Genomic DNA, 27,461 nt, shown 5'->3' with positions numbered 1-27,461 from the left:
TAATAATTTAAATTAAATGAATTAAAATAATAAAATATTGAGCATTATTGAAGTTATCAAAAATGACAAATAATAATTTTGAAAAAAGTTTAAATTATTGAAAAATTAAATTTTATTTTAAAATCTTTAATTAAATTAAATATAATTTTAATAATTAATTTAATTTTTTTAAAAGTAATATTAAAATTTTAATAAAACCTTTAAAAATTCAAATTTAAAAAATTATCAAAATTCTCAATTTCATAAAAATTTGTCACAATTTTTTTTTTTTTAATTATAAATAAAAAATTAAAAAAAAATACTTACCCGAATAAAATTAATTGGTATAGTCTGTTTATTCTTTGCGTACTGGCGTGCAACTTTATACACAGTCTCTGGAATATACTCGAGAACTAAGTTCAGATAGACCTCATCTTTCTGCAAAAAGTGAAAAAAATACACAATTAGTAATTTGACTCACTCCAGAACGTGGAATTAAATTGTTTCATGTTGTTGAATTATTTGATTGAGGAATACTGCAAAGATTAACAACTCCATTTCAAGACATATGGAACACATATTTTAGTAGTACATAGAGGTTCATAGCCTAAATAAATTTGATTAGCACAAAATTTAAATTCTCACAAACGAACACACAGGCACACGAGCACACGATCGATGACGGCAGCGGTGCTCTTGCAGCAGATGTGTATATATTTTTGGAACACTAAAGTAAATTGCAAAATATTTGATACGAGCTTTGGTGATGTGTGAAAAAGTAGAGAGACGATAAAATATGTACAACGATGATGAAGAAGGAGACTTAATTAAATTGTTTCAAACTCTCGATACTCGAGGAAAGTAGTTAAAAGTGCATGAACTGCTTCTTGGGTAAGTTTTTTTTGGATGTTGTGTTAAATTATTTGAACTTTTCTGGTTGCTGAAGTTTAATTGTGTTTACGCCCTTTTCCGTAAAGGAATTTTCTAGCATACGAGAAGCAATATTAGCAAAATTTTAAAAATTAAATTTTTTGGATTTTTTTTTTGAAAAGCTTGATGTATGATTTTCTACTTTAAGGGTAAACCTCAAACCGGTAGGTACCTGTGACTTCAACAGAGCAGTACAAACTCCCATATCAAGCGGAAATTCCGAATGCTGATTTTTTTAAAGTGATTTTTATTTTTTTTTTATTAAGATTTGTGAAGTTGAAGAAGAAGAAAGTAGAAAATGGACGACAGCGAATGAAATATAATAAAAAATAAGGAAGAAAAAAGAAAAATAAAATAAAGTGGGGCGAAAAAAGTCACATTGATTATAATTTTTGTTCATTAAAAATTAAAGAGAACAGTTATTTTTACAGAAATTGATGGAAAATGGCTTTAATATATTTTTTTTTATGTCTGAATGAATTTAATTAATTAATTAATTTTTGTTTAATATTTTTTGACATTTAATTATTAATTAATTATTTTTTTTATGTTTAATATTTTTTTTGACATTTAATTAATTTTTATTTTTTTTTGTTTTAGAAGCAGTTGTTAATTATTCTTTTAATTATTTTTTTTTGTTTTTCAATAACTCTCTTTGTAAATATTTTTTATATTTGAAATTAAATCTTACCTTTTCTCCGCTTGAATAAAAGAAGTATTTTAACTTTACGATATTACAATGTTCTAATCTTCGCATAATTTGCAACTCGCGATTCTGTAAAAGAGAAAAAAAAATTGTTAGTAATTTTTCACGACAATTGTCAATGAAATGAGCAAAACTAAAAAAAAATCAAGAACAAACAAATAAATAAATTTGCTCGACGATAAAGTGTCAAATCAAGCGTAAACAGTTGTCGTTTTTGATAAAGTCGTTTGTGCAGTTAAATTATATTAAAATTTATTAAATTTTATTATGGCGGAATATTTGCATTTATTTGATAAAATTCACACATTATGCTCATTATTTATTCATTCGCCAATTTATTTGCACATCTGACATGTTTTGTGTGTGCTCAACCGAGAACAATATCGTTCCACGTAAATGACGCGAAAATCTTGTGATAAACATTATTTATTTGTACTTTAAAATTTGTCTAATTGTTAAACATATCAAAAGGCGTCATGTGACAAAGTAACATTTTTTCATGAAATTTCATTCACAATTGACAGTTATCGGAACACGAGTGGTTCTTATTGAAGTTTTTTTTGTTATCATGTGATTTTGCGCTCAAATGACCGAGATGCAAAGTTTACATTGCATCATATTTAACGTTGTGAATTTCTTTGTTGACACTTGAGACGAGAAGAAAAGATGCATGTCGCCAGTTGACTTTGATCTGATGTTTGCCTTAGCGCTTAAATGCTGGCTTATCAGATTACAGGTCATTGCTCATTTCATTGTTTTTTTTTTGTGAGAAAGTCATGTGAGAGTTCGTTCATACCTTAAATCGTTTGTCTTGTAAAACTTTCTTTATAGCAACCAGTTCGCCTGTATCACAAAGTTTCGCCTGGAAGACGACACCAAAACTGCCATTGCCGATAATTTTTGTGTCTGTGTATGAAACTTCCTGTGGTCGATCGGGACCTTGGCCGGGCGTCGCTACTACCGTTGTCACTTTTGAGCCATCTTTGCCTGGAAAGAGAGAAAAAATTGGAAAAAGTTATTAATTTTTGATTTTTTTAATTTTTTATAATTATTTTTTTTTAACGAGGAGATCATAAAAAATTTTTAGATATAAAAATTTGACAAATAAAATTATTTTTGTTTAAATTTTGAATTGATTAGATTTAAACAATTTATTAAAAATTAAAATTAATTTAAAAAAATAATTATTTTTTTATTAAATTTTTTAAAAATAAATAAAATAAATATTTTTTTTTATTAAATTTATTAAAATAAAAAATTAATTATTTTAATTTAATTTTTTTAAAAAATTTTAATTCAAATAAAATTTTACATTGAAAATCTAGAACGATTAAATTTTTAAATTAATAAAAAAATAAATAAATTAAATTAAAATTAATAATTTTAAAATTTTTAAAATAAAATTTAATTTAAATTTATCGTTTGTTTATGTAATTTTGAGTCGAAATCATGAGTTTTTTAATTTTATTTTTATATATATTTTTTTTAATATTCGAAAATAATTATTTAAAGTAAAAAATAAAAATAAGCCATCATCATTACTCTAAAAAATTAAAAGTCAATGACGCAAAAAGTCACAAAATTGATAAAAATCACGAACAAATTTTACAAAAGAAATTTTACAAATCATTTTTTTTTCAGGATAACAATGAATCGAAAATCACTCTAATAACAATAAAATACAAGCCAACAGAAAAGGACCTTTCTATAAATAGCAAAAAGTCTGACATTGCTTTGTCATTGTCCAATTTTCCTTTTTTTGAGGAGGCGTCTGGTCAAGCAGTGAAACTTACTTTCATCGTCTAAGTAATCAATCATATTGATAACGTCCTGCATTGGACTCGATCTTTCTTCGTCAATGCGTTTTTTCCTCTCATTCGAACTTTCAGCGGTTTCATTGGGCGACGATAAGAACGACGTCGTTTTCAGTTTCAGAGTTAAATATTCGCCGAGAAAGCACATTTTTTTTTGTATCACAGATAATTGTCTCGGTTTGAAAGACGAAATGCTACTAATTTCGTTTGAATTACTTTTCCGGTCTTGTTGAGGAGTCGGTGACGTCAAAATTGGCTTTTTATGAATGAATTGGAATAATTACATCAATTAGATGCATGAACTTTTGTTTGCCAAAGTATCACGAGTGAAAAAAAAAGTTCGATCCGATTCGCCGGCATCGTCACGATTTCGCTTGTCATTCAAAGTCCTTGCGTTAAATATCGCCCTGACGAACGTGACAATGGCAGAAAACAAATAGAAAGAGCATAAAAAAAGGACAAAAAACCGAGGAAATTTAATACATCGACGAATATAAGTAACAATAGATTCGCACATGGATAACCTTCTGCTTAAAAGGTGAAGGAAATAAAAATGGGTGTTTATCGCAGCTAATACGGATGTACTTTATAATGAAAAAAAAACGGATTGGCATTAGCAACTAACGAGAAAAATTCCTTCAAAAAAATAATTATTTAAGCGTATTTTTCGAATTTTTCCTTAAAAAGTTAACAGACAGACCCAAAAACAATTTTTTTCATGAAAAAATTCTCAAAATGCGATAAAATAGATTACCATACCACATTACCGCATCGCCGCCATTGGAACAAAGGTTGATCATCATTTGATAAACACAAACCCAAATTGAAAAGCGAAGCCATTAAAACATCATGTCACTCGAATATTCATCGAAAGTGTAAAAAATTAAACAGATGCCAGCTTGACCATTTGACAACAAAATTACACGGCATCAAGTTGAACAAATACCGCCCGAAGGGTAAAATAAATTATCAACTGTGTGTACCTTTGAGCGACATTTGTTGATGATTTTCTGACGAAAAACTTAATTAAACATGCACAAAATTTTGTAGAATGGTTCATTTACTTTTCTAGTGTTTAATTGATTTTTTCATGTTACTTTTTCAAGTTAGTTGATTTTTTTATGAAATTTTTTGTAAAATATTTTTTTTTTATTTAATTAAATTTTTTTAAAAAAATATTTTTTTAATTTAAAAATAAATAAATAAATAAAAATTAATTAATTTTACTGGATTATATTAATCAGTAATTTATTTTTTTAATAAAATAAAATTTAAAAAAATAATTAAATATTAATTAAAAAATTATTTAAAAAAAAGTAATTAAATTTATTTTACGAAATTTTTTTTTATATTTTATATTTTTTTTATTATAAAATTTAAAAAATTCCATTAAATATTTTTAGTTTTTTAAATTCAACTAAAAATATAATTTAAAAAAAAAATAATTAAATATTAAATTAATTTAATTTTACGAATAGAAATTATTTTTTAATTTGAAATTTATTTTAAAATAATTTAATTTTAATATTTTACATTTAAATTAAATATTTAAATAATTACAAATAAGAAAAATAATGATTTATTTAACAAGAAATTCATTGAGAAACTTTGATCTGTGCATTGCAGTCCGTTTTCCAGGTAAATACAATGTAATGTAATAACTTGAACTAGGTATGCCATAAATTTGCGTTAATTAGCGCAACGCACATATTATTTGTTGTCGGCTGGGACAGAATTCACTCATACACGATAAATTAACTGCATTAATCTGTTTATTGACTTAGGCTCAGATGGAAACAGATGTGGTTTATTTCGAATGAAAAAAGTACCTGGCGTCTCCATTTGTTGTTTATTTTCTAAAATTAAATTTCCTTGCTTTGTTTTTCGTTTTCAAAATGCATATGGATATGATAATTATTAGTTTCAGCAACAATGAACGGCATTTTATTTATAAACGACGAGAATACCGCGTTATTACAGTTATTTTTCATTGTTTTTCCTTTTAGTCTTTGTAATGGAATGATACTGCTTACCACTTTGTTATGTCATGAAAAATGCACAACTTGATTAAATTTCCTCGAATATGAAGTGTCTTTATGCATTTTCTTTGTGCGCATATGTGGTTTGTGACAAATTTTATTTCGCATAGATACAATTTGAAATGTTAAAAAATAATTTCTCGTAAAAATTTAATAGTCAATAGAAAAATCGTTGAAAAAATTTTTTTTTATTTTAAAAAAAATATTTAAATTAAATTAAATTATTAAAATTTATTTTAAATTATTTTTTAATTAATTTTTTTAAATATAATAAAAATAATAAATAAAAAAATAATTATTTAAAAATTAATTATAAATTATTTAAAAATTAATAATAAAAATAAATTTGATAATAAACAAAAAAAAAAAATAAATAAATTTATTAATTTAATAAAAACAAAATGAATTTCATTTGCAAATTTCTCACATTTTTCATTTCAACACCTAAATTTTTCACACTTTTAGTCACATTTAACAACAATAGACTTTCTTTGAAGTGAGTGAACAGGATGACATTTTTTCATAGCGATACCTATCTTTTTACAACGAACATTCACAATTTATTGTGTGCTTTTGTTATATTTGTTGTTGTTGTTTTTTAGGTTTATTTACTGCATAAAAGTTTACAATGCTATTATTTTATTTTACGACTCGTTGATATGATATGATGAATCGTTCTTCTTTGTAGGTACGAAAGTCAACAAAAATGACGCCGAACGACGACGACGTCAACGACACAAACTTTTTTATGCATTTAATTAATTTATATTCCGTTTCGTACGAATTTCGAAGTAAAACAACGAACAAAATTGAATATTTAACAAAGTTTTTGAACAACAACAAAAAGCAGCAAATGCATGAAGGTGTCGTTGCCACAAAGTCTAGAGAGCGTAGAAAAGCAGTGGTTATTAATGGATTATTTGGTCATTTGTTTTTTTTATGTGTCGGAGCAAATTGAATTTGCGCTTATCTTGTAGACAATGCGATGGAATTTAATGCAAAATGGGATCACAAATAAATCTCTTTAATTGCGGTCACTGATAAGAACTTCAATTGCATTGAAATTTAATAAGAAATGGGTTAAGTTGATTGATTAGACGTTTATATGATAAAGTAGAAAAAAAAATTAAAAAAAAACTTTCTTCTTTTTATTTATTTGAAAATTATTTTTAAAAAATATAATAAAAATTTGGCTTTCATAATAAAATAATTTTTTTTATAAATAATTTATTTAATAAAAATAAAAATTAAAGAATTAATTATTTTTATTCGAAAAATATTTTTAAGTAAAAATTATTTTTTTTTTTAATAAAAAAAAATTAAAAATTAAAATAAAAAAAATAATTTAATTGAAATTAATATTTATTTTTTTATTTTAATAAATAAAATATTTAAATAATTTTAAAAAATAAATAAAAATAAAATAATAATGAAAATGTATTTTAAAGAAAAAAAAATTAATAAAAAATATTAAATAAAAAAAATATTTTTCAATAACAAATAAAATATTTTTTTTAATAAAATAAAATAAAAAAAAAATCATCAAAAAGTTTCAATTTAATGACATATTTTTATGGAACATTTATACGCCTTTTCTGACATAAAACAGATTTCTTGATAACAATCATTTATATTTCTCGCACTTTGATCAAAGGAAATTTTGTCGAGAACATTTTGATAACAATAAAATACATCACAGAACGAAGTCATAAAAGGCAGCAACCTTGAAAAAGACGCTTGTACTGCTTTCCATTATTATAAACTTTTTTCATAGAATCTGCGAGACTATAGAAAATATTTATTAAATCCATGATCAGTTTCAATTTTTCTTGTTCTGGTTACGTGCGGTGCGTCATTCAAGCATCTTTATTAAACTAACTACTGAGCTAAGTAGCAAAACTTTCAATATTTTTCTTTAGACAACAAAAAACAATAATTGAATTTTCTCTGTCAAGTTTCTTTTTTTTTTTAAGAGAAAAATTTTTTTCCATGACATTGAATTTTTCTTTTTTTTTGAGTAAAAGTGAGTAAAATATTTAAGGAGAACCCAATCGAATCACGAACTAAATGAAAATATTAAATCCAATATTAATGACGGTAGAAAATTAAATTTTGATTAATAAATGAATATTGATTTTTTTTGTGGATTTATTTTCTTCCAAAACGACTTTGCGGCAAAAACACACATGAAAAGGATAAAAGGTCACGTTTTCAAATCATTGACAAAGCACGCAGCAATTTAAACAACAAAAAATTATCAATACGACACACTTATCGACGTATTCTCTTTTCACACAAAATGGAGATTACTCGAAAGTGCCGTTCAAGTATTTCTTTGAAGTGGTTGCAAAACGTGGTGAACACGTCTTATAAATGCATTGACATGAGTTATGACGGAAAATCACCTCAAAGGTGTTTCAACTTTCGTCATAGATTTTTTTTGTTTTTTTCTAAGCACTTTGCACTCACAGCTAAGTAAACAACAAAGGAATTCACTTGACAAAAGTGGGTAGCTAAACAGACTTTTAAAGTTTTATCGCAGCTCTGTTCTCGGAATTGCGTCATTTTTTGTTTAATTATTTTTTTTTTGTTTGAGTTATTGACGTAAATGCCCGATATTTGGGAAATTTCGCACCACATGCCATTAAACATCACAATTTTCGGGTTTCAATTAACTTTTCGCCTGAAAGTTAATTAATTGAATTCCCTTTTGATGTGTTCCAGTTTTACATGAATTTGCAATTATTATTTAGTTTTCGGTGTGGCATCGCTCTTGTGGCATTTTATGGCTTTTTCGCAGCCTGAGTTCATAAAAAATTGCATGCGCAACGGAAAAAAGGTTGAATGGTTGTTAGCTCATCATATAATAAAGCACCAGCGAAATGATCGTTTATTGTTTGTTTGTCGGTTTTAAGGCGAGTTGATGATGGTGAATGGATGTATGGCGATGAATAAATAAACAAGTGAATTGCTATAAATTTTGAACAATTCATTCAGAAAATTGAAAGAGTCAGGGATGTAACATCAAATTTTTTTTTATTTTTAAAATTTTAATTTGAATTTATTTAGAAAAAAAATTATATTTAATATTTTAATATTTTGTATTTTTTTTTATCAAAAATAATATTTTAATAAAATATTTATTTTAAATAATTTAAAAATATTTTTTTTAAAAATATTTTTTTAAAAAAAAAAAAAATAAATAAATTTTTAAATAATAAATAAAATTTCGTTAAATTTCATGAAAAAAAATTTTTTCAATATGAATTTTATTAAATAAATATTTCAATCTTAAAAAAAATATTAAAATAATTAATTTTTAATTTTTTTAAATTTTAAATTAAATTAATTTTATTTTTTTTAAAATATTTTTTTTTTAAAATTTTAGAATAAAAATAATTAAATTTTTTTTTTCCTAAAAATTGTTCAAATTCAAAATTACGTCCCTGAACAAAAAGAGTTAGCTAAAAATTGCTTGTTGAGTGGTTGTTTGAGCAGTCAGAAAATATTGAATGAAGCTGTCCAAACTTCTTCCTCTGCTTCGAAATAAATGAATATTTTATAAAACCACAATAAAGGCTACCATAGTAGAGCATTATTCATGTTCTTATTTTATTACACACTTACTGGATATAAGTTTTTCTCATTATATAATATTATTATAAATTAAAACTGACTGACATAACAAACGCAAACACACACAGCAGTCAAGTACAAGGTCATCCAGAAGCACTCGGACATTTTATTTCAATTCCATGCGAATTTAATATGATTTATGTTTGAGTTTAGCATGAAAGCAGAGATGGAAGTTTTTTATTAAAATTAATAAATTAAATTTTAATTTTTAAACAAAATTAATTTCTTTTGAATTTTTAAATTAAATTAAAATTTTAATAAATTTAAAATTTAATAATTCAAGATTTTTTTTAATTTAAAAAAAATAATATTAATTTCCTTTTTCTTTTTAAAATTAAATTAAAATTTTAATTGAATTTAATAAATTTAAAATATATTTAATATTTTTTATTAAAAATAAAAAATTTTAAATGAAAAAAAAATAATTTTATAATAAAAATTAATTAAAAAATTTACTTTACTTTAAAAATAATTTTTTATATTTTAAAATAAAAAATAATTTAAAAAAATAAAAATAAATAAATAAAATTTTTAAATTATTTTTATTAAAAAAATATTTTTTTTTCATTTTAAAATATTTTATTTTTTTTTGTTCAATTAAAAAAAAAATATTTTTTCACGTACAAAAAATTTCAATGTTAAAATTTAATTTCCATTTCAGTTTCGCCCCTGAGCATTAAAGCTCTCTTAATCTCTTGTGCGTGCGTCAAATGTTTTTTTTTTTGTGGAAAGTTTCTGTGACACAATTCGTCACTAAAAATAAAAAAAGAGGCTTGATTCGCACAATTAAAAAGCACGTGATATTTCGTAGGTCATTAAATTTGATAATAATTATAATTAGACTAATTATCATATGTTTAATGTTAATTCAATTTAAACTCAAATATTAAAGTGTTAATTGCGCAAAAATGAATTCACGCGCTCTGGAATAATTAAACGTTTCCCTATAATAATATAAAATTTTATTTATTTATTTAGTTTCCGGCAATCGATTCTTCAAAAAAAAAAGAGTTACGAATAAATTAAATGAAATTCTATGAATGAAAGGCAATAACAATTAACTCGCTGCTACACGAGTAAAATAATAAATAATAAAATTCGTCTCATAAATCCAAACTCACAAAAAATTATCAAGGACAAAAATTAAATGTTTGTTCCATATGGAAGTTACATGGCGTCAAACAACTATCGAATGTACAAAAAAAAAAAAGTTTTGAATGAATGAATGTCCGTAAATAAGGTCTTGTTTTAACAATAATATTTATTTCTCCGATCTCCGCAATCAAGAATCATAATAATTATTTATTTTTGTCGTGCCCATTATTTATATTCGTAGCGTTCTTTGTAAACAATTCTCTCAATTTTTTTTTGCGTCGACATCAGAATTGACGTCATCACTTTTTTTTTGCCTCTTTTAAAGTGCTTTCAGCCCTTTTCTTTGCCGAACAAAAAATAAACAAAGCTTTCAAGGAGACTTTTTGGATAGCAACTCCTTCTCACACCTCACATGTGTCACGTTTTATCTCGTTGTTTGTTGAGTGATTTTTTTTCTGCTTGATAAGAGGCTCGATTCAACAACAAAAATAGATTTGATGTAACAATTAGACGAGCAAGAAATTTTTATTTTGAGTTATAAATAAATTAAGTTGTATAAGACAGACACAAACAACAAAAAAAATATAAATTTATGAAGAAAGCTCTTCTTTTGTGCGACATAAAATTTTGTGTGACTTTGTGGTTGATGTGAAGATAAAAAAAATATTATTTTATTATTTTTGACTGGAGAAGATAAGAAATCGCTAAATATTTTATGAACTCGGAGAAAACTTTTTTCAAGGTTTATGATGATGATAAATAATCTTTTCTTACGTATTTTCTCTCGCACCGGACTAAAAGGCGGCTGAAACAGATTTTCGTCTCGATAACTTTGCATTTATCCTTTTTTTTTTTGGGTTAGAAATTGAGACAAATTGTTTTTTAAAATGCTTCTGTCACTTTTTTTTTTATTAGTTTAAGTTTGACATCTACCTAAAAATACACGATGGCAATGCACCGCTTGCTTAATTTTGGCATCGCGATATGTCAATAATAATTTTTTTGATTAATACCTGGGTCAATTGGCTGTGACATGCATTTTGATTGGTTCAAATGTGTCGCTTAGGGTTAGCAACAATTATTTTTTTAAACAAAAAAAAAGTCCTGACCTATAAAAAACATGTTTTTTTAACATATGTCGAGTAATTATTCAATTTAGATAAAACTGTGGGCGACTCCTCATAAATTTCTATGCCTTGGAGACAATTTTTTTTTTCGTCAGAATTCCGCGTGACATGAAAATGCGTTTTGTTGTCACGTCGAGTAACGTCATTTACTTGTACCTTTGGGAGTCAATAAAGGTTGTTGTGGTTTGAATGTAACTGTAAAAGTATTGCGGCGGGATGGGTTTTAAAATGAAATTATCTTTTGAGTTATGAAAGTGTAAATTTTTTTCCTGAAAAAATGAAAAGTGTAAGATTTGAAGGAAATTTAATTTTCTTTTCAATGTAATCGTTATTTTTATTGGTTTATTATTGAACTTTCTTGCATTTGCATTGAACGAAAAAAATAAAATAAAAATTTATAAATAAAAAAAAAATTGAAAATAAAAAGTTTTTTATTCAATAAATTTTTAATTAAATAAAAATAAGAATTTTTTGATTAAAATTAATTTAAAAATAATTTTTTTTTTTAGAAAAATTTAAATAAAATTTTGAAATATATTAAATTTAAGTTATTTTTAAAGTTAAAATTTAATTAAAATTAATAATTTTAATAATTAATTTATTTTATTAAAAACTTTATTTTATTTTATTTGTTTTATTAAAAATTTTTTATTTTTTTAAAATTTTTTATTTTTTTTAATTTAAAAAATTTTTTAATTTAATTTATTTTTTTAATAATTAAATATATTTAATATACAATAAAATAATAAAAAAATTATCTTAATAGCTTTACATTGATTATAAAAATCAAGATTCACCCAATAAAAAAATAAAGTCCCAAAATCAAATCTAATCATATAGATAATAAAATATTAAACGATGATAAGACAAGAATTCATATAGTTGGATACGAGGAAATGACAAAAAATTGTTCAAATATTAACCAAATATTAATCGCTTTTGGGTATGCTTGGTACTTTTTATTTCCGGTCCAATTTCCTCCCTTTACCTACAATATCTAGTTTTCCCATTTTTATCATAAAAATTATAATCAGGGGAAAAAAGTTAATTTTATCGATTAAATGGGCACGTTTATTTTTCTACAAGGCCTTTTTCTTTGCAGGATAATGCCCCGAAAAATCTCAGGCATTGCATTACAACTAAATGTTTTTTTTTCCAAAATAAGGATGACAAAACACACATATCGGTTGTTTCATGCGCTATTAAGCAGAACATGATCATTATTATGAACGACGACACCGACTACAATTTTTTTTTCGGGGGTTTTGCTCGGAAAAATATAATAAAATAATGTTATTATCCTTTTTCCATTCTTTTTTTACATGCGACGACGATAAAATATTTTCAATTTATCGTGTTGTTGTAATCTAATAATGGAAATTTAATATTATATATATTTTAGAGAGCTGTCATCACATGAGACCGAGAGACGTCAAGTGCCTTTTTCGTACGTAAATTTTATTATCATATTTATTTGTACTTGTTGGATTTTTTTTTGCGCTTTCGCTTGTTTTGACATGATAATATTTCGCAAAAATTACGGAAATATTTTATTATATTTATAGGAATGAAGGGGTTTGACGTCGTTGTTGTTTACGCAGAAAGACAAAACCAAAAGAGAAAAATAAATGTTCCAGACAATCAGAGGTCACGTTTCAAGTAATCTCGACAATGGGATTTCTAACAAAGGACGTGATAATTAAACAATCCTTGTGCTTTTGTTACGCCGGTCATTAGCAACAAAGTGCAACGAATGATGAAGGTAAGTTTTTATACTTGGTGCGTAGACGAAGATCAAAGAAAGAACGGAAAAGTAATTAAAAAAAATAATAAAACAAAGTTGTTTAAATTAGGCCAAAGAATCCTTCAAACGGTTTTGCATCGTTTAATTATATAAAAAGACGCAATTAAATTAAATTTATTCACAAATGAAGAATATTTTTTATTTATTGGTCAATGGCTTGAAAAGTGTGTCAATTTGCTCAAAGGAGGTCGATAATTGATTTTTTTTTATAAAAAATAATTTTTTTCACAATGTTTGCCACAATTTTCATTACAAAAAAAAATAATTTAAATATTAAATAATATTTAATTTAAATATTAAATTATTTTTTTATAAATAATAAATTTATCTAAAAAAAAAAAAAAAAAAAAAAAAAAAAAAAAAAAAAAAAAAAAAAAAAAAAATAGATATTTAGTTGATAATTTATTTAAAAAATAAATTAAACAAATAAAATTAATAATTAATAAAAATTAATATTTTTTTTAAATAAAATAAAATATAAAAAAAATATTTAAGAAAAAAATATATAAATTTAATTTATTTTAAACAAAATTTAATTAATTTTTTTTTTATTTTTAATTAATAAAAATAATTAGGTATTTAACTTTGAAAAAAAAAAGAATTTAATTTCTTTTGATTAAAAAAAATAAAATAATTTTTTTTTTGAAAAATATTAAATAAACTAATTTTTAAACTAAAATAAAATTATAAATTTAAATTATTTAAATTTTTTTATGATTTTCAATAAAAATATATATTTTTTAAAAATATATTTAAAAAAAAAATTGAAACACTCAAATCAAAAATTTTCACAGCTCATTTTTTTAAATGTCAAAATCAATTGTTTTCCAGTTAAAACCAACTTTAATATCAGCAAACTACAAAAAACGATGCCGGTTTCAATTAGAATTTCAGACATGCATCATCACATGATCCGCAAAACTCAAAAAAGGTACAATTAATTGTTTTCAAACATCAAACAGTGATTTATAAACAAATATTATTGCACATGTGCCGCTATTTTGGGCAAAACGGGAACATGAGAAACGTGACGACGAGAATTCTTCCGTGTTTTAATTATAAAAACCCGTCCGGAGAGTAGAGAAGAGCGTAAAAAAATGCCAACACAGACAAAGTAGCGGTAAAATAGTGGATAGTTTCGAAACAAAAAAGTCAGTCTGAGACATCTAAAAATAAATCGTCGATGGGTGCACGCATTTTGTGTTGTAACGATGATGCACATTTCGTTAAAAAAAAATTACTTACGACTCGGTTTGAAGAGTTTAGATAATTTCGCAAAGCCAAGACATCCGAAAATATCGACGTCTTCCGTTCCGGTGACGGAATTTTTCTTTTGTTGTCGTTTCTCGATCGCAATTTTCTCCTTTTCGATGAGTTCTTCGTAGATTTTGGGACTGCCGTTCTCGTCGGTGTAGAAATAACGTTGTTTCAGTCCGTCACTTTTGTTGATCAGTTCACTGGGAATATCTTCGAGCAGGTCAACTGCCTCGGTGTTCATGTGTTTCAGGGATTTCCCGTGCTTCGCATCACTTTCGTTATTGTTATCACAAGTTTTTTCAGGTACGACGGCATCGCTGCTGCTATTGAGACTCTCCTCAGTCGGCGGCAAACTACTCATGTCATCTTCCGAGGAATTTGCGAGACTCAGATGGGAGTCTTTGGTGGGATTACTGTCTCGTTTGCCGCGACAATCGATGCCGCTGTCTTTTGAAGTTTTCTTCTGCAAACGTTTTTCGTCGTTTTTGCCGCTGCCATGACGTTCCCCGCTACTTCGCAGCGAATCCGAGGCCTGTCCATCGACGACGGATTGGGTCCGCGAAAAAATCCCCGAATCAGTTGACATTTGAGCCGGCACTCGACTCGACGGGATTGTGCCTTGTGTCTCGCGTAACGGGATATTTATTGGATTTGTTGAAATATCGATCATTTTTTTGTTTTTTATTGATTCAAAAGTCAAGTTTTAATTTTTTTTTCGTTTATTTTTTGTCTTTATTTGTACGCAATATTATTTGTACCACTGCAGCACCAAAATGCGGATATAAAATTGTCTGTTTAAATTTTAGGCAAAGTCACCATGAATGAACGCGCGGTCTGGCATGATGTTAATGACATGTATAATCGTAAAACCAAAAATTATTTTTTTTATTTTTATTTTTTTTGACACCAACACCGTAATTGTCACATTTCTGGTAATATTACAAATTTTTATTGTGTTACTTCTGTTTTATATTCATTCACACTCGTCCAAATATAGACTTCTTCTTCTTGTATTCTTGAAAAAAAATTTTTTTTCACTCTTTTTCGTCTTTCTTTCTCTTTCTAACGCAAGAATTCCACTTTTATAGTTCTGTACTTCTGCAAGAAAAGGCAGAAAAAAAAATTAAACACTTGTCTCCTCACATGCCATATGTTTATTTATAGACCAAATGAGGCAATTTTATGCAAATATGTGGCAAACATACAGAGAAGTTTAACAACATAACAAGTAGAAGGCAGTAAATGACTTCTTTTCACGCGGATTTAAAATTCTACTCTCGTTTTTAAGCGTTGTTTCTTTTGAATCTGCCTACAAAAAAAAAGTTTTTTTCATTGATATCGCTGCAATTTGAATGGAAGGAATCTTGAAGTGCTTGGAAGTGGGTATTAATGTATAATATTATATTATGTGACGTGCCAAACTGGTTTTGCTCATCATCATGAAAGTATTATAAAAATTTTTTGTGGGGATTTTTTTTTTCGGTAACAAGTTTTGCGTCTTTTTTAAGCGATTGTCCATGTGGCATTTAATGAATCATCCTTCAATAACTTGAATTATTAAAAAATTTTTTTTTTTGTATTACGTTATTTTTTTAAAGGTGTGTCTCTTTTATCAATAAACCGATAAATGAATAAAAAAATTCAATCGGCAATATTTTTGATAAATTTCGTCATGCAGACAACAATAAAAAAAAAATTAGAAAACTCAGCAAATAATATTTTTTTAATCAATGTGCTAGTTTTTAGACTTCTTTGTATGTTTTTCACATATTTGAGGCGTTTTTCTATTTACTTTTTACATTAGTCACTTATTTCTTTTATTTCAAATAATTTTTTTTCTTTGCACAATTTTTATTATCATTAAAAAATATTTTTTTCTTTAATTTTTTGTCAAAAAAATTATAAAAAAAAATGATAAGACGTTGTTGTCGTGCCCCTCGTAATTTTTTGTCTTGAACTTTGTATTTTTATATTTTTTTATTCCATTTATTTTTGTATTTTTTACGTGCGTTGTGCTAAATTTGACTTCAAATTCTTGTTTATTGTGCTAAATCAAAAGAACCGGCCTTTTGTTTTGTCTCTCTTTCGTACATACGAAATTTTTTTTCGTACAAAAAATTATTTATTTATTTTTTTTGCTTGATAATGTTAAAAACAAACCGACAATTTTCGACTTTTTGAAGAAACTAACACGTTTCGAGCATTTTTCATGTCTTTTTACATCCACGTCTGTGTTAATACTGCCTTCGATACATATTCTCGGTGCTCACATAACGCCGAGAAATGAAATAAAATCAAACATACACACACACACACAAGCACACATGTGTAGAGTAGCGCCCGTCGTGATACCGTATTGAATTTCCTTTGTAGAGTTTGCCACATTCCGTTTCGTGTACAGCGCGCCGCTGAATTGAACGAAGAGAACGATTCTCCATCGTGTATAGGCAGAGATTCGCTCTCTTTTTTGCCTTTTATTCGTGTTCTTTGCCATTTTATTCTCCATTCTGTTCATAATTGCAAGCATTTTGTGTGTGCGAGCTTTCCACGAGCCGAGTTGAAGCCACGAACTTGCACTTGAGCCAAACTCTGCATGCACTCGTTTCTCGTTCGTCGTCGTCGACAGTGTGATGCAATACTTGTAAATGAAACTGTTACAATATCGTGCACGCGAAGCATCAAAAAGCATAATAATAATAAAAAAAAGTCAATAAAATTGAGCATTAAATAAAATATCCGTATCGAAAAAATAAACGCTAAAAGGAAATTCATGGATTTCTAGCGCGCGGTCAATGTCTATTATGTTGCGGTACGTTTCGTGAGCCGAGTCTATTTATCTTGACGTCTCTCGTCTCTTGTTTGATTTGATGTTAAATATCGGAGATGTGTCTGATTTATTGCGACGTGTGTAAAAAAGGATACCATTTTAATGTAATAACGTTTTATTGGCGGAGATGTGTCAAGGATGTTAAACAGAGAAGGAATGGACATGACATTGATTTCCATGAGTGATTCCGGAATTTTGTTTGGAGTGTGTGACTTTGTATTTTCTTGCTATTTGATGGAATTATTTACTTTTGATTTGTTTGGGACGTTCTAAAATTTGAATTTTTTATTAGATTGAAAGAAATTTGTTGATTTTCTATTAATTTTTAAAAAAATTAAATATATTTTTAATTATTTTATTTTTAATTTTTTAATTTCTAATTAAATAGGTATATTTAAAATTAATTTTAATTAAATTGAATTTAAATTTAAATAATTTTAAATATTTTTTTTTAATTTTAAAATTTTTTTAAAAAGTTTTTTACTTTTTTTCGACAAGTTTTTTAAATATAAAAATTATTAAAACATTTTGAAATTAAAAAAAAATAATTTTTTTTTATATATTTTTGACTAATAGTTTAATTTTTTTTAAATTAATATAATTCAATTTCATTAAAAAAATATTTAAAATAAATTTTACTTTTTTACTAAATTTGTATTTAAATCAAAATTAAAATTTTCAATTTTTTGTACATTTTTTAATTTTATTTTATTTTAATTCATTCACAAAATTTATTTCTTTAAAAATTTGATTATTTTTAATTTATTTAATATATTTTTTTTATTTTTAATTTATTTAATAATTGTTATTTTATTTAAATTAATAAATATTTATTAAATTTATTTTATTTTAATTTTAATATTATTTTATTTTTTGGTATAAAAATAAATTTTTGATAAATTTCCTATATAAATAGTTAAATTTTGTTAAAAATAAAAAAAAATTGTTAAATTTATATAAAAAATTCATATGAAATCAACAAAAAAATTAATTTTTTAACATATCGTTATTTAACAAGTTAACAAAGAAATGGTCAGTCTACCCAAAAAATCCCTCTCAAATCAATTTCCTTTGTTGCCTGATACAATTGCGTGCTCAATAGCTGTTAGAGCGACTTTTATTGTGTCAAATTCATCAAACGCTTCGTCTCATCATCATTTTGTCATTTTTTTACGAGCAAAATTGGAAATTCCTTCTTTTATTTTTTATTTGTATTAAATTTTACGATCGTCTTTAAGAATTTCTCGCATTCTTGTCTTAGATAAGCAGTCGATTTGCGAATAATTGAGACATACCGGTCTTCGCACGCAACGTCACTCACTCATTTCAATGGAAGCTGTTTGCACACCGCACGTTCCAACAATTAGCTCGTTTAAAATTGAGACAATTGACGCAATTTTTTGTGTTTTGTAAACAAATTATAGCCTCGCAGTAACTGATTTGGAACCATCAAATGTGTCAATAGCTAAAAATTAGTTAGAAAAAAAATTTATTTGTCTTTTATGACTCAAGTGTGACAAATATTTACGTTTTTCGTTAGTTACAAGTTATGAACTTTAACGAGAACAAGCAACCTCGTTTTCTGGAGTGTTCTTTAAAAATTTATTAGATCTTAAAAAATTAATTTATGTTGGAAAATCCTCCTTTCTTTGTACTGAGCACATGACCTTTGTCCTTTCTTTTACCTTGATGGTGACTTGACATTCATTACTAATTGCGTGAGGATCGGATTTTCATCATTTATGGATGTGATGGAGAAACATCCACACTTTTATTATTAATAATGGAATAAAAACGTTATCAAGTGATAAAACTAGTTCGGTTTGGTGTTGCTTTTAAAAACGAAGTAAAATGAATACTTAAATAAGTAATTAGGTAAGAAAGACATGTGGCGGTTTATCATTAATAAATGTTTTCGTTTTTCATTAAATTGAATGGAATTTTTTTTTATTAATTTCTTCTGGAAAAGGAGAAAAAAGTAATTTTTTTTTTAATTTCATAATGTTGAAGTTGAAGGTTTTATTTAATTAAATTTTTAATTTAACTCGGAAAATTTTTTACGAATTGAAAATTTTTAATAAATGTTTTAAATTTTTATATTATTCAAAATATTTTTTTAATTATTTAAATTTTTTAAAAATAATTTTAATTAATTTCTTTTAATTTTAATTTAATTAATTTAATTTAATTAATTATTTCTTATTAAATTATTTTTTTTAAATTAAATTAAAATTAAAAATGGAATAAAAAATATCATGAACAATTTTTTTTATTTTTTTCTATTCATGAAAATAATTTTTTTAAAAAAATAACAAATGGAGAATTTTAATTTTTATTAATTTTTTTTTATATTTAAATTTAAATTTTTTGATTTTTTTAATTTTTTAATTTAATTATTGTATTAGAAAATTTTATATTTCATGATCTTATCAAAATAAAAATTAAAAAACTAAACAAAAATTTCTGGAATAGATTTCCTCGAATGCATTAAACTTTTATTTGCATCAACGTTAAATGAACCATTCCATGTTAACTTCATGTATTTTTATTTTGTTTTTTTCTAAAAATAAAAAAAACTAAATGTTACTTTGAAAAATTAAGTTGTCACTCCGTTTGATATCAATTACTGCGCTTGAAGCAAACGGATTTCATGAATTTTTTAGATGCATTTTGATTTATCACTACTTTTTCCTTGATAATAGAATTTTTTCGTCATCAATCAATTAATTGAATGCGTTAACCTCTTGGACCTGCTCATTAATTGTGGAAAACTTTTCCATTTTTTTCAATATTAGAACTTTCAGGGAGGTTCTCTGTCAAGGTTAATAACACGATGCATCATGTCCTAATAAAATTGTTTTCTTTGAAAAAGTGTGAAATTCGTCAAATTTACAAAAAATTATAAAGCGTCGCGTCAAAACAATTTTTTAATTTAATTTACATAAAACTACGCGACAAATATTTTTTTTTACAATTTTATTTGTTTTTTAATTAATAATAATTTTGATATGAAAATATTTAAATTTTTCATGTTTTTTAATTGATCGATAATGAATAGAGGCAACAATTCGAGGAATGTTATTCAATTCAAGGGTCTCGTTTGTGTTTATTTACATAAACGTAGCAGAACCAGTGTAAACTTGTTCCATTCAAAAAAAAAAAAAAACTGCGTAAAATTACTCAGAATCAAGTGTGACACGAGACCTCGTAAGCGTCATAATTAAAAAAAAATAATGTGTTAATTTATTTTCATTGCACGACGATTGATTGAGGAGATAAAAGAAAGTAAATATTGCAATTTTGACCTCAATTGAATTTTCTTTTTGCAGACAATTTTCCATTCTCTTACGTGTTTATAAATTTATAATAATGTGATTAAAAGTTCAGAGGAAGATAAGACTGAGTAATCAACAAATACGTCACAAACAAACAATGTTACATCCTTGGCTTGATAAGATTTACTTTACGTGGATTACGATAATAAGTACTGGAATTGTTTGCTGAAAGCTTGATTATTTGCAGTCAAAGTCACTATTTGTAAGAATTTATAATTGTATTTGAAAGAAATTTTAATTTCAAATTTATTTTTGTCTGTCACGTGAGACAGAAAAGTCATGAGGAGTACAAAAAGGTGAAATTTTAACAGTTCAAATTTTTTAAGATGGTTTCTTTATAGAAATTTGTTTAAAAAATCAACTTTGAGTAATTGAGGAGTACGAAAATGTGAAATTTTAACATTTAAAAATTTTAAAAATTTTTCCATAGACAAAAAATCAACTTTAAATGTTTGAGGAGTACGAAAATGTAAAATTTGTATAATTCTCAAGGATTTTTGCAATTAAATTTGTTCGAAAACTCCAAATTTTTCTTATTTAGGATGAATAATAAAAATATCAACTATTATAAAATAAATTGAGAGAAAAAACAATTATTTTTATAAAATTTTAAAAAGTTCACCTTTTGGATATCTCTTTAAAATAAAAACATTTTTTAAAATTTTTACATTTAAAAAACACTTTATTCGACACAACTAGTTTCGATAGTTATTTCTTCTATCATCATCAGGTGACAACTGAACAGCAAATTGATTATCAACAAAGGTCAAGTTGTTGTTATCGTATTTGTACGGAAGAGATTTCGTACAAATACGAAGAAATTGGGGCCGGTTCCCTGTTAATTGGGGCTTGATTTTTGTTCATGAAAAAAGATTCCCAAGAATCCAATTTAAATTCGTCTACTACCAACTTTTTCCTTTTTACTTGGCCGATTTTGTGGTTTTCCTCGATCATGTGCTCTGCGACGCTCGATTTGAAGGCATGCATGTGATCTGTTGCGCTTTGATGTTCTTTTATTCGCTCCTTTATCGGCCTTTTTGTTTGTCCAATATATTTTCCTGCACAATCTCGACAACTTACTTCATAGATACCAGATGTTGTTAACGGGTCTTGTTTGTCTTTGAAATTTGCAAGTTGGTTTTTCGAAATCTCTTCCGTACAAATACGATAACAACAACTTGACCTTTGTTGATAATCAATTTGCTGTTCAGTTGTCACCTGATGATGATAGAAGAAATAACTATCGAAACTAGTTGTGTCGAATAAAGTGTTTTTTAAATGTAAAAATTTTAAAAAATGTTTTTATTTTAAAGAGATATCCAAAAGGTGAACTTTTAAAATTTTATAAAAATAATTGTAAAATTAGATATCTCGAGCTCCAAACAAAGAAATGAGTGAGAGAAAAAAATCAATTTTTGAACATTCTAATTGAGGAGTGTAAAAAAGTAAAATTGAAATAGCTTTCCAGTTGAAAATTAATTTTTGAACAATAAATCAACCGAGGAGTACAAAAAAGTGAAATTTTAACATTTTAAACTGAAATTTTTTAACATTTTTTTATAAAATATTGTTCAAGAAAACTTTTAAATTTAACTGAGGAGTATGAAAATGTAAAATTTGTAAAATTAGAAAAGGATTTTCGCATAAAAATATGTTCAAAAACTAATTTTTATCCGTGGTATAGAAAAGAAGAGTACTAAAATGTGAAGCTTCAATATTTTTTCAGCTTTTATCTTGAAAATTTTTAAAAATCACTTGAGAAAAATTAATTGAGGAGTACAAGAATGTGAAAAATTTAATTATTTCGCAAATTTAAAAGTATTTTTCATTAAAAATTAATTCAAAAGGTGACTAAATGCAAACGATAAACTCAGTTGGTCACAATAGTTCACAAATCTAGCTTTTTTCTCATCGTGGGCGTTTAAATAATAAAAACTTTTGCATAGAAAAGGATTATATCTAAAAATAATTTCACTTAACAAAGGACATCATCATAAATTCCATCAAGAGCGCATAAAGCTCCCTTTTGATAAAACCAGTCTTGGGCATTACTTAACACAAACTTGTCTGTCAATATTTGCATATAGGAACGCAATGAGAAGAAGAAGAAAAAAATGTTGCAGAGTACTCACTTGTTGTCTCACTATTTAACCTCAATACTTTCAAGTAACTTGCCATATATCCATTTTGTGTGACGAGCGAAAATCGCCCCACAGAGATTTTCCCACTTTTGTGTCGTCGTCTTCTTCTTCGTCGTTCGTGCAGTCGTCGTTATGATAAGAGGATTGACCCATAAAATATTTTGTTGAATAGAAAACACAAAAACTAGGCTACAGTTAGTGACGTCGGGAGACAATGATTGTGGATGACACAGAGAGAGAGAGAAACAGAGACAAGGGAAAGTCAACAAAAAAATAAATCCACATTTAAATAAAATACTCTTGTTTTCCACGCGGAGAACAAAAGAGGACATGACAAGAGGTTTTTTTTTTGTTTCTCTGGGCTGCTTTTGACAAATTGATTCACCACTGGATGTTAGTCAGTTTCTTCTTCGTAAACTTACGTTCCGGCAAGCGATGCACGATGTAGTTATGCCCGTGCAAATCTAGAGGGCGCTCTTTGGGGGGCACATAGTCCGATGGTTTTGCGAGCTTTTCGAGTGTCGCTACGTGACTTTCGACGTCGTCGTCATTGTCATTCCGTTTGTTCTTGTTGCTGTAGTACGGTATCATGTTCGTAATGGAGTCTTTGTCGAAAGATGCATTGAACGATGATCCAGATTCGTCAAAGGAACTGGTTGTCGATGTTGCCGAAGCGTTTGAGCCGCGGCGCGACTTGACAACCTTCTTCACAATCACTTTGCGCTTTTCTGCATTTTTTTTTCGTGTGTGTTTCAAAGCATTGCCAAGCATTTTTTTTTATTAAATTTAAAAATTTTAAAAGAGAAAAAGAGAGAAAGAAGAAAAAATTAGTTAAAAAAAGGATAAAAGCAGTGAATGATGGATGAAAAAGTGAACTTAGTGGAACAAAATAAAAATTTTGTAAGGCCCTGGTATCCATAAAATAAGGCCCTCAAACTTTATCATGAAAATTTTTTTTAAATTTTTTTATATAAATATTTAAAAAAAAAAAAATTTAAAAAATCAAAAAAAAATTTTTTTATTTTTTTTTAAATTTTTTTTATATAAATATTTAAAAAAAAAAAATTTAAAAAAATCGAAAAAAATTTTTTTTTTAATTTTTTTATATAAATATTTAAAAAAAATTTTAAAAAATCGAAAAATTTTTTTTTATTTTTTTATATAAATATTTAAAAAAAAAATTTTTAAAATCGAAAATTTTTTTTTAATTTTTTTATATAAATATTTAAAAAAAAAAAAATTAAAAAAATCGAAAAATATTCATGTAAAAATTTGAAAACCTTATTTGAAAGCTCCAGAGCCTTAAAAAGTTCATTTCGTCCCACTATGAAATTTATTTTCGTCATAAAAAAAATATTTTGCAGTAGGCACGTCCCAAAGTACCACAATTCGATATCTTTAAATTATTGATTTCAATAAAAAAAAAAACTTTCTTCCTCATTTAAATTTTAATAATTTTCGAAGAAATCCAATGAGAGACATTTGAATTAATTATTACACACGACACTTTATGTTAGTCACTGTGTTATTTTGTGTAACTATCATGTCAATATAATTTGTCTGTTACTCGATTGAGACATTTAAGGTGCTTGAAACGGAAGAAAGAGGCAAGTCTACTACGTGATTACACAAAAATACTGTAAATATAATTATGGGTCGCATCAAAAAAATGAAAAAGTGCAGGAAATCTATTTTTAAGGAAACTACTTCTACTAAATAGTTAATAATAATAATAAAAAAGTGACGTCAAGAAAATCATCCATTATTATTCTTTTATCGATGTTCCTCGTGTCATCGTTAAACGGTTAGAAAGGTCAGTGAAAAATATTTATATGGACAAACACAAAACGTTACAATTTTAGTTATTTAAATATATAAGGAAAGTTAGTGAAAAAACGAAAAAATTGAAAAATACAGAAGGAAATTATTAAATATTTCTTTTTTTTATGTTAAAACTCACCAAATCCGAAACCTAAAAAATTAACGAGAAAAAACAGAATTGGTAAATTTTCTAAAAAAACGGTACAAAACATTGTACAAAAAAAATTATTTTTTAATAAAAAACAAGAATTATTTTGTTATTTTTTGTGGAGAGTGTTTGTGTCACAAGAAAAAAAAATTAAAAAAAAATATTTTCGAGTTTTGCCAATTTTAGGCGATATGATGATTGTGATTTTTTGAATGAAATTTCGGCCCACCATAAAATTACGTTACACATGTTTTTTTGAATGACATTGACATTACCCTTATGTTCTCTTTTTTTGCACACATTCAACATTTAGCGCGTGTAAAAAGCATTAATGTAATGATTTATTTATTTAGCAAGTCATTTTACTATGTTAAAGGTATTTTTGTAGTTACACAGTAAAAAAAAAAGCTGATCAAAATTCAAGGACGTCCGATTTTTTTTTTGGTTAGATTTCTGCTTTAATGAACGAAGAAACGGTAAAGTAGTAGGTTTTGAGTAAGAACGAGTAATTCATCTTCTTCTTCGTTTTCTTCTACTTCTTCTTTTTTCTTACAAATTACTTGACCGCGACATAGTTTTAAAATCAATTTGTTGTGTACCTTGAAAAGTACGAGCTACTGTTAAGTTTTATTCGTTTCCAAGAATGAGCGGGGATTTGATTGTTCTTGTCACGATAACGAGAGTAGACGGTGTTTGAACTGTGAAAATGAGAGTTGTGGAAATTTTTTTTTCGTTTTCGTGCTGTGATTTTTTTTTGCGTTTTTGTCGAAGGAAGATTTTTTTATTTCAAAATTAATAAAAAAATTAGTTTTCTCTTAAAACCATATTATTATAAAAATATTTAAATAAAATTTAAATTTAAAAAAAATATTTTTTTCGTATATTTTTAATTATTTTATATTTAATAAATTTTTTTTTTTTTAATTATTTATTTGACAAAAATTATTTTTTAAAATAATTCATTATTTATATTAAGAAATTTTTGACAATTTATGAAAACTGTAAACATTTTCAGCGTGATTTTCGAATGATCTCCATTGATAATTGGAGGCCACGAAAGCACAACTCCATTTGCGTCGTAAATTACGGGATACACGGGCGAATCTTTGATGATGGGTAAGTAAGCTTTCAACTGTGGATGTATACAACTATGCAACATATGCTATACAACTCCATTAACTCAGCTGCGGTGTATTCTTTTCCCTGAAAAACCAGCAATACAGATGCAAGGCGCCTCTCGATCGGAGTGCACCGATTTTTTCATTTCCGGCACCGATTTTTTCCCAAGAGACGAATGCAATTGATAATTCACCCATTTCCGCAAGAACGCCATTAAAAGGAAATGCGGCGAAATATTAAACTAAAACTTGTACAAGAGGCTTGAATAGAAATCAATTGAATTATCAGGCGGCAATTTTTCATATCACTATAATTCGTCTCAAAAGTAAAATAATAATGAAAAAATATTTTTTTTTATTTTTAAATATTTTTTTAAATTAATTTTTATATTCAAAATTATATTTTAATTATATTAAAAAATTATTTTTATTAATTAAATAGATGAAAATATTTTATTTTTTTTTTATAAAATTTAATTTATTGTTTTAACTATTTTTGATGGGTTCAATAATAATTATTTTTTTTATTATTTAATTTTAATTTAATTTTATTTTTAAAAATTTAAAAAAAATGTTAAATTTTAAAAAATTTATTGTTAAAAATACCTAACAATAATTAAAAAATTTCTTAATAAATTTTATTTAAATATTTTTTAAATCCAAATATTTTTTTAAATATTTTATTTTTGTTTTATTTAATTTCAATAAAATAATAAAATTAATTTAAAAACCTTTAACCTTTTTACATCCAATTAATTACCGCAGATTAGTTAAAATAATAGTAAAAATTAGTCCAACCTGACCTCTGTTTATTATCAAAACCACCTTGTTATATTTATTTATTTACATGTCCGAACGGCAATTTCCATTTACCTTTCATCGTAATTTATGCGCACTTTTAAACGTTAAACAAACACCGGCAACACAGAATTCGAGCTAATCTGCCAACATAAGTACAAATATTTTCATTTGTGAAAACTTAATTACACACAGCGTCATTACACAAAAAAACATTCGGTAAAAAAAGGGCACATAATAAAATTAAAATAATCAAGAAAATATTATAATAATGTTTCAAGGCAAGCACCTACACAAACTCTTTTCCTCAAAAAAAAATAAAAAAAAATTATCACATGGAGGTAAATTTTTCCTCTCCACAATTTTCCGCGTGTTTACGTCGCGTCGTCGTCATCGTCGTTGTCTGCTTCATTTCGGACGTGTGCCTGTCGCTGTCTCATTAAATTTTAATTCTGTAAATTTTTTGTTGTTTTTTTCGTGTTTTCAAGTATAAAAACGCGTTTTGTGTGAAAAATTCATATTTTTCTCCGATAAATAAATATTTGTGTGAAATTCAATATTTTTACTTTAAGATCGGATTCCTTTATTTACCGTGCGACAAATCGATGCTACATGTCAATATTTTATCAAAGTGCGACCTTGACGTCGAATTTTCGCTTCTTCGCTCGTTAATTTGCTGTTAATTGATTTAGAAACCATTTTAATAACAACCTTCAAGATGTACTTGCAAATGCGATGCGATGCCTTAAATAAATTTTAATTTATTACGCAGTTGATAATAATCGGGCGATGTAACAATAGATACGACGAGTGTTTATCACACACATACACGAAAAACCGCTAAATATTACATAATGTGGATATAAAATAAAATAAATAAACAAGG

At 25.7% G+C, this 27,461-nt stretch overlaps 1 protein-coding gene across 3 annotated transcripts in view; it reads right to left on the bottom strand.

Annotated features, from left to right (window-relative positions):
• The window catches only part of LOC134828104 (glycogen synthase kinase-3 beta-like), a 44,026-nt gene that overhangs the window by 3,735 nt on the left and 12,830 nt on the right, over nt 1–27,461 (bottom strand). Inside the window, exons 2-5 of one of the 3 annotated variants that reach the window (XM_063841070.1) lie at nt 23,113–23,418; nt 2,412–2,602; nt 1,601–1,684; nt 307–417 (exon numbers count right to left, since the gene is read on the bottom strand). In XM_063841070.1, the coding sequence (XP_063697140.1) occupies nt 307–417; nt 1,601–1,684; nt 2,412–2,602; nt 23,113–23,418 (692 nt within the window). Of the gene's footprint in view, nt 1–306; nt 418–1,600; nt 1,685–2,411; nt 2,603–14,375; nt 15,073–23,112; nt 23,419–24,650; nt 24,663–27,461 lie in introns of those variants that run through there. The other 2 variants (XM_063841071.1, XM_063841069.1) reach the window with 2 other exon arrangements.

Source organism: Culicoides brevitarsis, chromosome 1 (assembly GCF_036172545.1).
Source record: "Culicoides brevitarsis isolate CSIRO-B50_1 chromosome 1, AGI_CSIRO_Cbre_v1, whole genome shotgun sequence".
Classification (NCBI taxonomy): Eukaryota; Metazoa; Arthropoda; class Insecta; order Diptera; family Ceratopogonidae; genus Culicoides; species Culicoides brevitarsis.
This window is presented reverse-complemented; position numbering and strand designations above follow the sequence as displayed.